The sequence below is a fragment of the Fukomys damarensis genome, unplaced genomic scaffold (genome assembly GCF_012274545.1).
Source record: "Fukomys damarensis isolate Sample0158 unplaced genomic scaffold, DMR_v1.0_HiC HiC_scaffold_36, whole genome shotgun sequence".
Taxonomy (NCBI): Eukaryota; Metazoa; Chordata; class Mammalia; order Rodentia; family Bathyergidae; genus Fukomys; species Fukomys damarensis.
The window spans coordinates 38873238-38889068 of record NW_022900948.1 but is presented as its reverse complement, the minus strand read 5'-3'; the positions used below and the strand labels follow the sequence as shown (position 1 = coordinate 38889068).

General features: G+C 37.0%; 1 protein-coding gene across 6 annotated transcripts in view; it reads left to right on the top strand.

Moving 5' to 3' along the window:
* Strbp (spermatid perinuclear RNA binding protein) overlaps positions 1 to 15831 on the top strand; it is a 98456-nt gene that overhangs the window by 28317 nt on the left and 54308 nt on the right. For all 6 annotated transcript variants that reach the window (XR_002025023.2, XM_033759059.1, XM_019205948.2 and 3 more), the window contains exons 4-5: positions 3814 to 3979; positions 8956 to 9100. Coding sequence is in view for 5 of the 6 variants with exons in the window: in XM_033759059.1 (XP_033614950.1) it covers positions 3814 to 3979; positions 8956 to 9100 (311 nt within the window). In the remaining variant the exon portion in view is untranslated. The remainder of the gene's footprint in view (positions 1 to 3813; positions 3980 to 8955; positions 9101 to 15831) is intronic.

Here is a 15831-nt window from a genome sequence, read left to right as displayed (position 1 = left end):
TTTTTCGCTGTTTTTTTTTTTTTTTTTTTTTTTTTTTTTTTTTTTTTTTGATACAGGGTCTCACTGTGCAGTTGAGACTGACTTGGAACTCACTTGGTAGCCCAGGCTGATCTCAAACTCAGTGATCCTCCTGCCTCAGCCTCCTGAGTGCTGGAACTACAGGCGTGTACCACCACGCCTGGCTATCCCCAGTTATTTTGTATTTTGAGACAAGATCTTGCTAAATTGCCCAGGCTGGGCTGGAATTTGTAATCATGCTTCATTTCTCTCAGAGTTCTGGGATTACAGGTGTGTGCCACCATGCCTGTAGCTTCTTTATATCATTTTTAAGTATATGTTTTTGTGACGTTCAGGAATTTTAAATATACCTTCTAATGCTTCAATTTTATTTTTCCCTTTTCAGGCTGGCATACATTTGGACAGTGTCATGTAGACTTCTGCTTAATTGGTTGAAGTGACTATTTCTTCTTTTTTGAGACAGGGTCTTAACTATGTAGCCCAGGCTGGCCACAAATTCACAGTGATCTTCCTGTCTCAGGCTCCAGAGTGCTGGGATTACAAGTGTGTGCCACCATACTTGGCTATAGTTCTGTTCTTGAAAGACATGTCTGCCTCTTTTTTATACAAAATGAGAGAATAATCATTCTGTACTTGTTGAGTTCCACCACGTGTGAAGAATTACAGATAAGTGCTCAACTTGGGACCATTCCACAAATGGAAAGACTGCATAGAAACCAAGAACCAGCTGGGCATGGTGGTGTATGTCTGTGATCCCAGCACTTGGGAGGATTACAAGTGAGGCAGGAGGATCTCTGTGAGTTCAAGGCTAGCCTAGGTTATATAGTGAGTTCAAGGCCAATCTGAACCATATAGCAAGACCCTGTATCAAAAAAAAAAAAAAAGTAGAGTTATATTTCTGCTACAGACTTTTAAATCCTGCTTCTGGTATGTGCTAAACACACAATGGGTGAGGATAAGCGTAGCTTTATTAAGCACCTCCTAGTGAGTGCCAAGCACTGTTTAACAGCAGTTGTCTGTGTTCTCTTATTTTAATCTTATTTAATGTCTCCTATTTTATCTTATTTTACGTTTTTAAAAAATGACTGAGAAGTCAAATCAGTGACACAGTTTCCTACAGTTTCTGTTATTAGGAATATTAGTACTCTATTAATTTTAAGTAGTTCATCCTATTGAGTTGCTTGCTTTACTATAATTGCCATATTCATATTTACTATTAAAGTTCAGAACTGTTTGAATTAGGTTAGGACTTAATTTCTCTGCTCAATCATGCTGTCTTCTATGGGTATGATAAGACCAAGTATGCATGCCATAATTATGATTTAGAACTCAAAAATGGCTAACTAATGATAGCTATTATTTGTCAGGTATTATTTGTACCCAGTTGTTTTTCACAATATCTTATAATGGAATTACTGGTCTCTATTATTATTTCTCTTTCTCTACCCTGTCTTACTTAACGAAATTTCTATATCTGCATACTTGATTATGAAAAAAACTAAGTCAGAGTCATTCACAAATTTTAACTTGCGGAAAATCACTGAGTGAGTATGTGTGGTGGACCTAGGATTCATGAAGTTCAATCCTGTCTGAATCTGGATCCATTTGTCTTAGCATCTATGCTTTAGTTTCCTTTGAATAAATTGTGAATGCACAGAGCAGTGAGAGAGGCTGTGCTGGTTCCAGGAATCAGAAAGCTTTATTGAAGGAGAGAGTATTTGATATAGGGTCAGAGAATGGGTAGAGTTTTGGGACTCAGTGGAAGGGAAAAAAGTTCAGCAGAGATTTAGATGTAAGAAAAGTATAGGGAATTAAAAAAAAGAGATTATTTGTTGAGTTATTAATATATGTTGGGCTTGGCAAGTTCATTACTTACATTATATTCTCAGAACCATTCTGTAAGAAAAAGATCATTCTTTTACAGATAAAGAAGCAGACTCAAAGAAGTCAAGTATTCTTAATTTGGTCAGTATCACACAGTAGGTGACAGCACCAGTATTTAAACCAGGAAGTCATTTTGCCTTCTGATTCATCTCCCAAAATGCTAAGTGTTCAAATGTTCAGTGGGATGCCAAGGAAATAATAGGTAGAGTGCCATCCACACAGGGTCTTGGGAAGATTCCCGTTGTAGTATACTCTATACAGTAGGGTGAAGAAAGCAGAGGTTAGTCTAAAAGGCCAGTGAAGAGGGGCTTATTGAGACAGTCCTCTTGAGAGGTGATAAGAACTTGAACAAACTAGTTTGAAGGCAATAATTTGAGTGTGATTATGGAGGAGAAATTTAGGAAGTATTATTAGATTCAGACACATGAGAGGACAGAGATAACAGAGGAATGAAAAATCAACGATGCCTGACTACAGCAAATAGTTGGCTACACTTGGGTCACTTGTGTTAAAACACTTCTTTTTTTCTGTACTCACACCACCTTTATAGTTTTTCATTGACTTAATGCTAATTGAATCTCTAAGGTGTGCCTGACACTGAATCAGTGGCCAGGACATTTATAATTTCCTGTCTAGTTTCCACTGCCACAGTTTGTTTCTTTTCTTTCTCTGTTTGATTCTCAACTCCACTGATGTGCCCAGCTGCTGATTCTTTGCTTCCTGCCGAAAAGATCTTTTTTCTACCTAGCTAAATCAAGACTCCACTGAAGTCAAACTCTCAGGTTGCCTTGCTTGACCTCTCTAATTTTAACCTCTCTCGTTCCCAACTTGGAAGGAACCATAACATGTAGAAAACCTGATGTCATGGTCAAACCGACATGGGTTTAAATCCTGGCTTGGCCATTTTACTCTGTGAACTTGAGCAGCTAACTTTGCTGAGCTTTGCATTCTTTATCTTCCAAGTGCAGCCTGTGTGTGAGATTATGTGGTGTGCAGTTTGTTCTTAGATGTTACTTTCTCTTCCCCTTTAAGCAGGATACCTAATCTGTTAGTGCTGTAGTTATTTAACCACAATGTAAACCTCAGGAGCAGAAGAAGAAACTAGATCTCCTTTTAAAATGTTTTCAATACTCAAATGCTTGCTAATGACTACTAAACTTAATTAATATTTGCACTTGTGATTAAGAGAAATTAATAAGAAGCTTTTAGAGTTACACCAAAGATAGGTAAATGTGTTTCTTTTGTACCATTCATGTTGTGAGGTTACGTGTTTGCTCTTTTAGCTCCTCTTGGGTTTGGAATGCAGATGTTGACTGGTTATCTTTGGTATATTTTTTATTTCTTCAGCTGTTTGATTTTATCACATTTTTTACGCATTTCAGTTTTCCCCATAAAGTTTCATAGATTCCTACAGCGATAAAGCTAGGAGGGACCTTAGCTCGTCCAGCCAATAGCCATGTTATGACTGTGGATAGTGAGCAGCAGGCACATAAAGGGGTAGAATTCATGTGGCTTAAATTTCTATCCTCATACTCTTTTTCATTATACTATGGTGTCTATGCTTCTCATAAATTCTTTAATTACCAAGATATAACAGAAGAAAGTTTAAAAAGAATGATTTGAAAAAATGTTGAAGGGGATACATACAGTATTTTTTAGTTTCCTAAACAGTATAGGTACAGTAAAGAATTGAAAAACCTAGTCTGAAATGAGCTCCTTTATGATAGGAACTTTGAGGGAGATAGGAACTTTATGAATGTTATACCTGAGACTTAGTCCATAGATTTTTTGATGTCTAGGTTTACCTATTTCATTATCAGCTCATGTGGATATCCAGAAGTCAAGAGATGATTGCAAGTTATAGATTGGGTGGTAGGTTGTGGAAGTAATTATACAGACTTTTATTTTTAGGGACCAAGGTGGTCGGACATTGTGTGGTGTAATGAGGATTGGCCTGGTCGCAAAAGGCTTGCTGATTAAGGATGATATGGACTTGGAACTGGTTTTAATGTGCAAAGATAAACCCACAGAGACCTTGTTAAATACAGTCAAAGATAATCTTCCTATTCAGATTCAGGTAAGTACAGTTTAACTGGGCGTCTAGGAGAATTTATAACAAGATAAAAATAGGCAGTGATCTTGATGAATTTAATAGCAAGAATTGGTAATAAGGTAGGTACAAACAAAAGGAATGTCACTTCTTTGGGTCAATGACTAATCTGTCACATTTAAAGCACATTTCTGGTGGTGAATACATAGGATATATTTACCAAATGAAGATGGCTGTTAAGACACAGTCTTAAACCTCAGGTATGTCTCGCTGAGAGTGTACATTTTTTTCCAGACTAGGACTCTCACCATTATAAAACTCTTGGAAGGGCTGGTGAAATGCAGAGAATTGAAAGATTGAAAAGAGCCTAGACAACTAAGAGATTTTTATAGCTGGTAACTTAAAGTTGATGTTAAGTTAAAGTTAAAGCTATGTATATTCACCCATCTGTTCGGTTAATGGAAAGTCACTAGTCCTTGTTTCCAAACCTTCTTCACATTGGGTGCATTTAGAATATTTTAATGTTGGTGTGCTCCCTGGTACTCCCCAGGGCTGAAGGCAAGAAGTATGGAGCTCTGGTCACCCGAAGATCTGTCTTGCCAGTTTTCCCTAAGTGGCAGTATTGCAACGCTGATCAGAAAGCTGTGATCATCATTCAGGTTCAGATGTGTGTTATAGGCAGTCTAATTATATTACAACTGTTAGATGATTTCATTTTGGTTTGTCTTTCATATCTGTGTCACAGAAATAGATACCCAAACTTTGAGTTGTTCAATATCCTGTTTCTTTTACCTCTAAAAGGGGGTCTCTTTTTTTTTCCTTCAAATAATATGAGCAGCAAATTTATTTTTGTGATATTGGTTACTAGATCATTTTCTTTTATATTCGCCAATGGGAATTTAAAATTGTCTGCTATTTTTAATCTATCCCCCTCCCTCCTCTGTGGTACTGGGGATTGAATCTGGGACTTTCACACTGAGCTGTAACTAGCCCTTTTTAAAATTTTGAGACAGGGTCTTGCTAAGTTGCTGTGGCTGGTTTTAAATTTGCAGTCCTCTTGCCTCATCCTCCAGCTGTTGGAATTATATCACACCCAGTTTATATATACTATTCAAATTTGTATCAACACTCAAATTTGTATTGTTGGCACATTCTCCTGCATTAATTTTTGAGACATTTTTTGATGGAGTAATATTTTCTGATCTTTCATGGTGTTTCTATTCTCCTACTCTCCCACATCCCTCCTTCCTGTCCTTTTTCATTCATCTTTTTGAGAGCCTGTGACTCCCCTGAGGAGTGAATGACATGGAATGCAATAAAGTTTTATGAAATGAGAGGCTCAACAAAAGTGATTTCTGACTACATGTTTTTGGTATAATATTAGTAAAATTTCTCTTCCTTTTTTTTGAGACAGGGTCTCACTATGTAGTTGAGACTGACCTGGAACTCACTATGTAGCCCAGGCTGATCTTGAACTCACAGCGATCCTCCTGCCTCAGCCTCCCGAGTGCTGGGATTACAGGTGTGGGCCACCATGCTCAGCTCTTCCATTGTTTTTTGTATCGTTTTACAATTTAATTTGTATTTTTGTTTTTACCATAGTGAACATTAAAAAAATTTTTTTAAAGATTTTTTTACTGAACATTATAATTATGACAAAGTAATAATCCAAAGGTCAGAATAGTATAGTAGAGGCTTTTTCAACTGTGTAACCCTTTTGTATTCCCTTTAGTGAGTCCTGTTTCTTAGGAGGGATCATATTTCTCATCCTCAGTTGTGTCTGAATGGAAAAAAGTGTTGAGAATCACTGCTATAATAAATCAGTTATTAATTCGGAATGTGTATCACATTTCTCCAGCTTTTGTTTTGTTTTGGTACTGGGGATTGAACTCTGGTCCTTGTGCTTGCAAGGCAGGTGGCAGAACCACTGAGTTTAATCCCTGGCCCTCTCCAGCTTTGAAGATTTTACAGATTGGGCCAGCCTTTGGTTTGTACTGGTAGATCTTTTTTTGTGTAGATTACAACTGTGTGAACTCTACATTGTTCCTTACCTTAGTGAGGGTCTTTATTTCTAGAAAAGTATTAAAATATTTGTGTTGCCTATCAAGTGTTCAAGGGATAATCCCTAAAGAGAGAGTAGATTGTGCAGGCTATTTCAAATTAGAGGGAGGAGAGGCCTTTCAGGCTAAAGAACCAGAGTTCTCCAGTAATATAGTCCACATTTTTTGTAAAGATACAGTGGTACCTAGGTTCATGAACTTAATTCATTCCATTATTCTGGAAAAGATGGCCACACTTGTGTTTGTGTTAAAAAAAAAAAAAATGGCTGTTACCTGATGCAAGTTTGCAAACAAATTTTGCCACTTGCTTCTATTCTCCTACCCTCCCACTTCCCTCCTTCCTGTTCTCTTTCATTTATATTTTTGAGAGCCTGTGACTCCTCTGAGGAGTGAATGACATGGGATGCAGTAAAGTTTTGTGAAAGAAACATTTGTGAACTGAGTTACCATTGTACATTTCCCTGAAAAATGGGGATGTTAATTGCCCACCCATCTTAGATTCAGTTATGTGCATGTATACATATAACACAAATACCTTCAGATGTACACAGAAGCACCCATTATTATTACTAATATTTTAGGAAATCATTTTAAGTGTGACTTTCACATATTTCCCTTGATTTAGTTACTTTTCTTATTGCTGAGACAAAGTACCTGACACCCAAAGCTAAAGGAAAAATGTGTTTCAATTCACTGTAGAGGTTTTCAGTCCATAATTGGCTGGCTCCAAGGCAAGGTGGCATGGCAGAGGGGCATCACAGAGGAAAACAGTTCATGGTGGGCAGAAGGCAGCAAAGCAACAAAGTAGTGGGAAAGCAGCAAGTGGCAAGCAGTGACAATAGCCCTCTTTCTGTCCCTTATATTCCATCAGGGTACCTGCCCTCGGTGGGTAGCACTCACACCCAGGGTGAGGCACCTTCAATCCTAACACCACACCAGAGAATCAATTTTAGCATCACTTCTTTAATCCCAGCATCACACTGTAGATCCAGTCACCTCTGAGAAGCTCCACCAGTTGACCACATGAGGCTTGGGGGAACATCTAGACACAAGCCATAACACCCCTCCACTCTGTTTTCTTAGTGTTTGTATGGAACAACAATTTCTGATAATGGTCTTATTTTCTTAGGGTTTAAAAATCTTTTTCCTGAACATTTCTCATAAGCAAAATATCCAGTTATCTTCATAGAGAAAGCTTTTGTAATAGCAAGAACCTACAAAATGTCACAATGTAGAATGACTTCTGCTGTCCCTAATAGCAGTTTGCTTTGTTTAGTTTAGAATTAACAGACACTGGAGGCATTAACCACTGAATGAGAAATCTGGTCTCATCCTGAGATAATAGGCAAATCAAGACCCCCCACCCCCACCCCCCTCCAAAGTTTTGTAAACCACGTGATTGTAAAGGTCAAGATGAAAAGAACCATTGTTAACTTTGCTTTCCTGACCAGGAATGCCCCTTTCCCCTGGGCTAGAGTAGATAGCTAGACAAATCTTAAAGGTAAACTCCCCTAACAACACAGAAGTGCTAACATCTGGGCTGATAGCTACAGAATCTTAAAGGTAAACTCCCCTAACAACAAAGGAGCATTACATCTAGGTTGAAATTTAACTGTCTTGTGACCATGATTTGTATATCAGCAATGTGGATCATGAGAAATGTAACCACCTGAATGAGATCAAAGCTGTAAAACCCTATAAAAAAAGGAGTTGTAACCTAGTGGATGGTCGATCCTGGAACTGCTTTTAGGTGTGATTGACCCTGGTCAGTGAAATAAATTTTTTATTTTACTTCCATTCTGTTCTTCTCTGTGTCACTTACCGATTCTTTCCATAACATTCTGAGTGTTTTAATTAATTGAAGCTGAAACACATCTTTTCCCTCCATGACTCTAGGATGATGAACTTCTTTGAAGCAAAGGAGGCAAAGGATGACTTCAATCATAAATCACTCACACTTAGTCTAAAACTTACTCTGTATTCATTACTTTAACTATATCTTACTGTGATACATGCATACCTGGAAAATTGTTTGACTTATTTTCCAGTGAAAATGAGTGTGGGTGATTTTCTGCTGTTGCATTATATTTTGGTTCTGGTGTTTCCATTCACTGTGTGACCTTTCCCTTTGGCTTCCTCTATTCAAAATTAGGATAATGAGTTTTCTCTTTTCCCACTTTTTGGGAAATGTTTAATGGTAAAATGCTGGTTTTGTGTAAATATGAGTTCTTTTAATACAGAGTAATGAGTAAAGACTTAGTGTTTCCATTCAATGTGGCTCTTTTATATTAGGTAATAAATACTAAATTCCAATACTTAAAGGCCTTGTGTGACTATTACATTATATCTTTAATGTGTGATAAAAGATCTCTATATTTGTGTTTATAATTGTATGTTAAAAGAAGCAATGTAAGTTTTCACAAGACTTGTCATAAAAGAAGTGTATAACTTGTTTATACCCATTTCTTTTGCTAGTAACTGTGCAGAGATCCCTTTTCATTTTTGCTCAATTTGGTGTAGAAAGCTACGTAATCTTATATTCACAAGTCCTTGGCAAATAGGAGGTCCTCTTTAGGAATTCCCAATTATTTCTTTATTATTTTACAGTAGTTCTCTGAAATAATTTCAAGAGTAATAATTTACCCTTTAATCACATGATGACAGTTGATGGTGTTAACATTTTATTTTTAGATATTAGAATGTTTTTGAATATTCATAATTGTATGGACGATTGACATTGTGATGGTTTTTTGATAGATAAAGATTTGCTAGTAAGCTGGGAGGGGAGAGAAGTTATTTGTAAAGAACTAGTTATGGATTTTGTTTCCTTTTTTGGCATAGTAATTCCAGTAGTTAACAACATTTGAAAATTTGGTGAATGCATTTACTTTTTGAGATTTTTTCAATCTAATTGCATATTTTTAAAATCTTGGTGACTTTCAGAAACTCACAGAAGAGAAATACCAAGTGGAACAATGTGTAGATGAGGCATCTATTGTAATTCGGAATACAAAAGAGCCCACACTAACTTTGAAGGTGATACTTACTTCCCCTCTAATTAGGGACGAATTGGAGAAGAAGGATGGAGGTACACTTACATAGATAAATATATATGTATATAAATTTGGTTTGTGTTGTGCAATATAAGACCGCTTAAGTGCCAACTTATTGTTCGGTTTTGCTTTGTCTAGTATTGCTTTGGTATCTATCAAGCAACTTATTCTAAATATTTTAGCTGAATAATTAGATCTCAGGATTACTTGTGGGTCAAAGCAGAATTGTTTTCAAATCACTCGCTTGCATATTGCTTTTGACTTTTAATAACTATATAATCTTTTAAAACTTATGTTTTGCTTTGCTGCATGTGTGTAATTTGCTTTATAATATAAGGATTGTGAATTGGATTAATTTTTTTTCAGTGAAGTTTTTAGTAAATTTTTTGGGGTTTGTGACTTTCTTAACATTTTGAGTATGATGCATGTGGGAATTGAGTTTTAAATTAACTTTTTTCTGAAAATGGTCGTTACATGGTAGTGTTAACCTCACCGACATAGAATGGGAAGTCTATTATTGGTAGTTTTGAGAAGTAATGGTAGAGGTGTGGTGGGCTTCTTTTTCTAATGTTTTTATCCTGTCAAATTAGCTTGTTTCTGCTCCTCAGTCCTGTCTGAGGAAATTTTGCCATGTTATGTTTTCCTTATGTCATACTTTTGACCAACTGGGGATTCTCTGTGTTGTTTTTCACCTCTTAAATTTCAAAAGTCCCATTGCACCAATATGGTAAGAAATACTGGTCAGTTTCATAATTTATTTCAAGTTTATTTCAAGTGATAAGGGTGGAAAAAGGTATATAAAGGAAGTTAAATTGTTAAATTTTTGGTAGACATTATTTAGGACGCTTCAACTAAAGTTATAGAAATATTTTAAACAGCATTTTTTGGTATGTAAAATCAGTTATACTATACCCACTAATAAATTTATGTGTCATATTTTAATCAAAGTTCATCCAGCCTATAATTGAGTTTATGCCTGTAGTACTTCACCTATATAGAGCATCTGTGGCACCTCTCAAGAATCAATCTTAAACGGCTTAATTTTTTTTGACAGCAGAACTTTGATTTCTGATGTATCAAGATAAATGTTAATTCTGGTAAGCTGTATTCTGTTTGACCCTGTAGTACAAAACCAACCATTTTAAAAGTAGAGTTGTAATTATAGGTATTATTAAAAATTACTTGAGTATAAGGAGATGAGAAAAAGACTTAAGTTGCCAAAGCTTAGGTTAATTGTGTGTTTGCTTGAACCTGTTGGCCTCCTTTCCATCACTTCTTTGAAGTCAAGAGCATATCAGGCTTCCTTTTCCCAATAGTTTTGTGTACTTACGTGAGATCTTGCCATAGCTTTTACTAATACCTTTGAGCTTAGCCTGTTTCCTTAAAACCTTAACTTCTGTTCATGGAAGCTGAAAATGGATTCTTAGTGTATTATATCCTTTTGCTGGCACACTGTTTATCATAACATGAGATTTGAAATAAAGTAGGAAAGTTGTAGTGTCTGCTTAAGATATTTGAGTTACTAAGAAGCCAGACATTTATGAGCTGATGTGTTAGATAAGATGAAGGAATCAGTTTGAAACTAATGTTTTACATGTATTACTTTCTACCCTCTTTGATGGCAGAAAGATTTGCTTTGCATTATCCTGAATGTCCCAGCCCTGTTGACTCACTTGATTTTTTATAATTTACTGATTTTGTCCAACCTGGCCTTTGTCATACTAGTTTCATGTATGCCTGGGCAACTGTGGAAATCCCACATAACTGAGCATTTCAAATATGGGCTAATTCAATTTGCTCACACTAGATACTCCTCATCTAGCAGTGCAGTTCTTTGCACATGCTTGGGATAAAAATACTACAAGATTCACTCAGATTCTGTGAAGTTCTAGGACTGAAAGTTGGACCCCTCTTTTTAATTTCTACTCACTTTTCTTTTTCAAAGTTTTAAAAATACCCATTGTAACTTTTTTCTTGGAGACATTGTATCTTGACTTCCTTGACCCATCCCCAAACAATTTATAATAATACCTACCTCATGCATTTCATTCCCTTTTAATTTGCCACGTATTTTTGTAAAATCTAAACAGTGGAGAGCTGGGTGGGCTTGGTGGCTTATGACTGTAATCCCAGCATTTGGAAAACTGAGGCAGGAGGATTGCTGCAAGCTTGAGGCCAGCCTGGGCTGCATAGTCAGTTCCAGACCAGCCTGAGCTACAAAGTGGGACCATGTCTCAACAGCAACAACAAAATGAAACAAAACAAAATCTAAACAATGGAAAAAAGTATAGTTGAGAGCCAGCAGAACCAGGGAACTGAGGCAAGGTAGAGCATCAAATTTATCTCCTTGATCCTCCTAGAAGTGGATCTAACTGCTTATTTTATGTCATTTTTTTGGTACTGGGGATCAAACTTGAGCCCTTGTGCTTGCAAGGCAGGTGCTGGAACCACTGAGCTAAATCCCCGGCCCTAACTACTTATTTTAAATCACCACTTATATTTTAAATTGCCATAGTACACTCTGAATATCCTTGGTATTGTTTATATTGTTTACCTTTCACAGGTAAAGCTCTTCCTGTGCTGTCAGACACCTTTCATATTCTGCCTCCTTACTTGAAGGCCCTGTGGAGTAACCATTTCCCCATTAGTATTTCATTTTTCTTTTTAAAAAAGATATAGGAGAAAAAGCATAGACCTTGGTGCATGGCAATACTCCCTTAGTATTGCTTTGTGACCTTGGGGAAGCTTCATTTTGAAGTGTAGTTATTAAGTATCTTGAAAAGTTGTTTGGAGTTTAAAGGAAAGAATTTATGTAATATGACCTATACTGTATAATTACTGGCGCAAAATACTTGTTCAGTGAATAGTGGTAGCCACTCAGTTTATTGAAGAGGTATAGTGCAAACTTCACCTTGTCAAACTGCCTTGAGTTAACAGTGAGAGTAATCAGTGCACAATAGAGACCTGCCTGAACTGAAATGTTAAGCTCAACCACTCACTCAAGTGTAGTGCTGGAATTAGCATATAGTATTTTCTGCATTTCTGATAATGAGCTGGCTTATTTTATAGCTAGTGATTATCTGAGGGCAGGTTTATTTTTTCCTATCCTTATCCTTAGTGCCTGTGTATGATGCCTAATATGTAGGAGGTGACTTTAAAAATCCTGCACATAAATCTGTGAAGTAAATTTACACAGTCAGCACACTGTCTGATAAATGGGACTGTCCAGTGGGCAAGAAAGTATTAACTGTGGGTGTTTCACAGCGCAAGCAAATATGCATTGGAGAGCCATCTGTGTTAGGGTATTTCATGACCTACTGTGTGATAAGCATTTCTCTCATATATCACTTATCTTAAAAACCCCTCACTAGGGCTGGGGACTTTGCTCATTGGCAACATGCCTGCCTCACAAGCACAAGGTCCCGAGTTTGATCCCTGGTACCAAAACAAAAAAAAACCCGAAACCCTCACGAGAGTCCTGTGAGGTACATGTTGCCCTGTCTCATAAATGAGGGAAATGTCACATTTGCTCAGCTCCTCTGACTTGAAGTCTGATATCCAGTGCACAGTGTCCCCTTTTGTCTGAGGCTATCGCTTGCATGAATGCTTTAGCTAATATAGTCATTCTGAGCATCACAAAGTCTCAGCTTCTTTTGGTGCTTGTGATTTCAAACCAGTAGTATATTTGCTGTTGAGGGTAATAAATCATCTTTTTATTATATTTCTAATGCAATTTGAAACCAAGTGGATAAGGAAAAATAGAGACTCTTCTGGTTTAGACTTAAACAAAAATCTGTCCTTAGTACTGGGATGGTTTCAGGAGTGCAGAGAGAAGTCCCTGTGAGTCTCTCTTTGTGTACTGGTGCCTGTGTGAGCGTCTGATAACTCTTAGCAGAAGTTCCCTGGTGTGTGTCCAGAGATCACGACTGGGATTATGATGCTACAGTCTTTATTTTCCTGCCTTCTCTGGCAGCTAATCTTATCCTCGTATCCAAAGCAGAACTTTGGCTATTACCTTTCTTTCCTTCCTTCCTTCCGTCCATCCGTACGTCCGTCCTTCCTTCGTACCGGGGAATTGAACTCGGGTCCTTGCGCTTGCAAGGCAGGCCACCAAACCACTGAGCTAAATTCCTGCCCCCCCCCCTTTGAGACGGGGTCTCACTATGTGCTTGCACTGACCTGGAACTCACTATGAACTCACAGTGATCCTCCTGCCTCAGCCTCCCAAGTGCTGGGATTACAGGCGTGCACCACCATACCTGGCTTGGCTATTATCTTTCCAATGCTTGACTGTCACTGAAGAAAAGTCACATTCAGTGACATTACTAGCATAAATCATGAGAACAGTCTCTTTCTGGTTTTACCTTATTGCTACATTTACCTGTCCACATTACTGTGTCCCGACATTTTGCTAGGACAGTGACTTGGGACATAATGTCCTCTTTCCAGAAATCCTCAAGGAATTGAGAGAGAAGGGGCTGTGATGATATCCTCAGGGTAACTGGAAAATTCTGTCAGTGTGAACTCAGTAGATAAGGTTCATCCAGTCTGTGAAGGAGCCTGTTATGATGCCCTAGCTCAGTTATTTTACTTTAGAAGTGTCCAGATTCTAGACATGGAACTCCTACTTAACATAATCCTATTTGGATTTTTCCTGCCCCATCTGCAGGTTAGTGCTCTTGTTAATTGGGTCAGATAGTGTGCATGTAGGTACTGAGAGAAACTGGCCAACATTTCATGCAGTTTGATGTGATTCTGGTCATTGATCTGATCTCTGACCAAATAAATACAGATAGGCATGATGGGCTTCTTCCCAATGCATTCATAGTGCAGAACGTTGGGTGTACCTTCATGCCTGGAATTCATAACCTGGATGTCAGGTTACTGAATAATTTTTTTTTTTTAAGTTTTTTGAGGCAGGTTTTCCTTGTGTATGTAGTTCAGGCTGGTCTTGAGCTCACTATGGAGTTTAGGCTGGCCTTGAACTTGGAGCAATCCTCTTGCCTCACAGCCTCCTGAGTGCTGAGATCACAGGTGTGGGCCACCACTCATGCCCTGAATAATACATTTTAAAAATGTATTTTTTTTTGTTTTTGGCATTTTTTGTCAACACCCCTCCCCCTAACCTCCCATGCTCTTTTTTATAGCTGATTACTGATCACTGTAGGAAAAAAGGGAAAAATTTCTCAGTCCTGTTGTTTAATTAGACGTCATGATGTCTTTTTATCAGAAAAGCTTCTTCCTGACATAATTGAAACACCTGTATTAATGTCCAGAAATACTAAACTTGAGGTTCTGTTACTAGTAGCAGTGTTTTCCCAGAAGCAGTTCAGTGATTGCCACTTTAGTGAATTGATTGATTGATTGACTGATTGGCCGTGGACTCACTCAGCCTGCTGAATGCTGTGATTACAGGTGTGTGCCACCACATTCAGTGTGAAGTTATTTTTTTTAGCCAATGGAAATATATAAAATAGTGTATTATTAATCACATAAAGAAAATAGGCAGACTGGTCTTATAAGTAGCACTGTAATACCATATGACTTAATATTGTTTAATATAAAAATAAAGGTAAAAGTGAGATGAATTGAATCTCTTCTACTGTTTGAAACATTTTGGACCTTTTGACTTTTTGACTATCAGAGCATGAAGAATCCTGGTCATTCTGATGCTGATGTAAAGGGAAACTTGCAAATCTTCAATCCAGTGCCTGTCCCTTTCATCCCTTTTTAGTAGAATCTGTTGTCTCCAAATGTTGACTGTTGTAATAAGCTGATGACTTTTTTTTTTTTAATCAAGAGTTTGTGGTCATGATCTTGACTCTGAGATGAGTTTTGTCAAAATATTTTTTCATTTTTTCCTCATTTAAAAATATCTATGTCACATCAGAATAAGATGTTTTTAAGCTCTGACCACTGGCTGAAATATCTAATACAGACTATTTATCTTCTTTGATGTTCATTTTTAACATCTTTTTTTTCCTTTTTATTGAGTTTATTGGTACAATCTAGGTATACAATACAGTTACATTCATCATTGGGATTCTGTACCTTTACATAATAGGTCTTGATTCTCATTTTTTCCCCCTTGTCCCTGCCCTCCCTTCCCCCCTCCCCATTTACAAACACTTTATTTTCATTTTTTCAGTTTCTCATTTTTTTTTCCTCTCCCTTACTACCTTTCCCCCACCCTTCCCACTTTCCCTACACCTTTAGCCCTTTACTTCCTATTTCACATTATTATTTCATTAGGATCCTGTGTACTATTATAGTTTTTCACACCAAAGAAACTATTCGGTATTTCAGTTAAAGAAATCTCTGTATGAACATTAAAAATAGGGAATCCTAAAATAAAACTAAACAGGAAAGTAAAAGAGAAAAGGCAATGATGTAACATGAAAATAATCCTTAATTCTGGAGATGAAAATGGTCCCTGAACATATTTAAATTGCTTCTTGCTCTTATAGTCTTATCTTATTCTTTTTTTCATTATTTAGAGAATACTTTATTAGTTTCTGTAATCAAACCCACGTAAATATGACCTTACATACTTAGTACGATGTGTTACCCCTGTACACGTGGAAAAAAAATAAAAAATAAAAAATAAATAACATTTCTAGACCAATATGGTTGTCCATTTCTGTACAATGCCAACTCAACACAGTAAATTGGGATGACTTTTTCCAAAGTTGGCAGCTCCATTAAAGTTTCCCAAAATTCAATTTATATATATATATCTATATATCTATATATCTATATATCTATA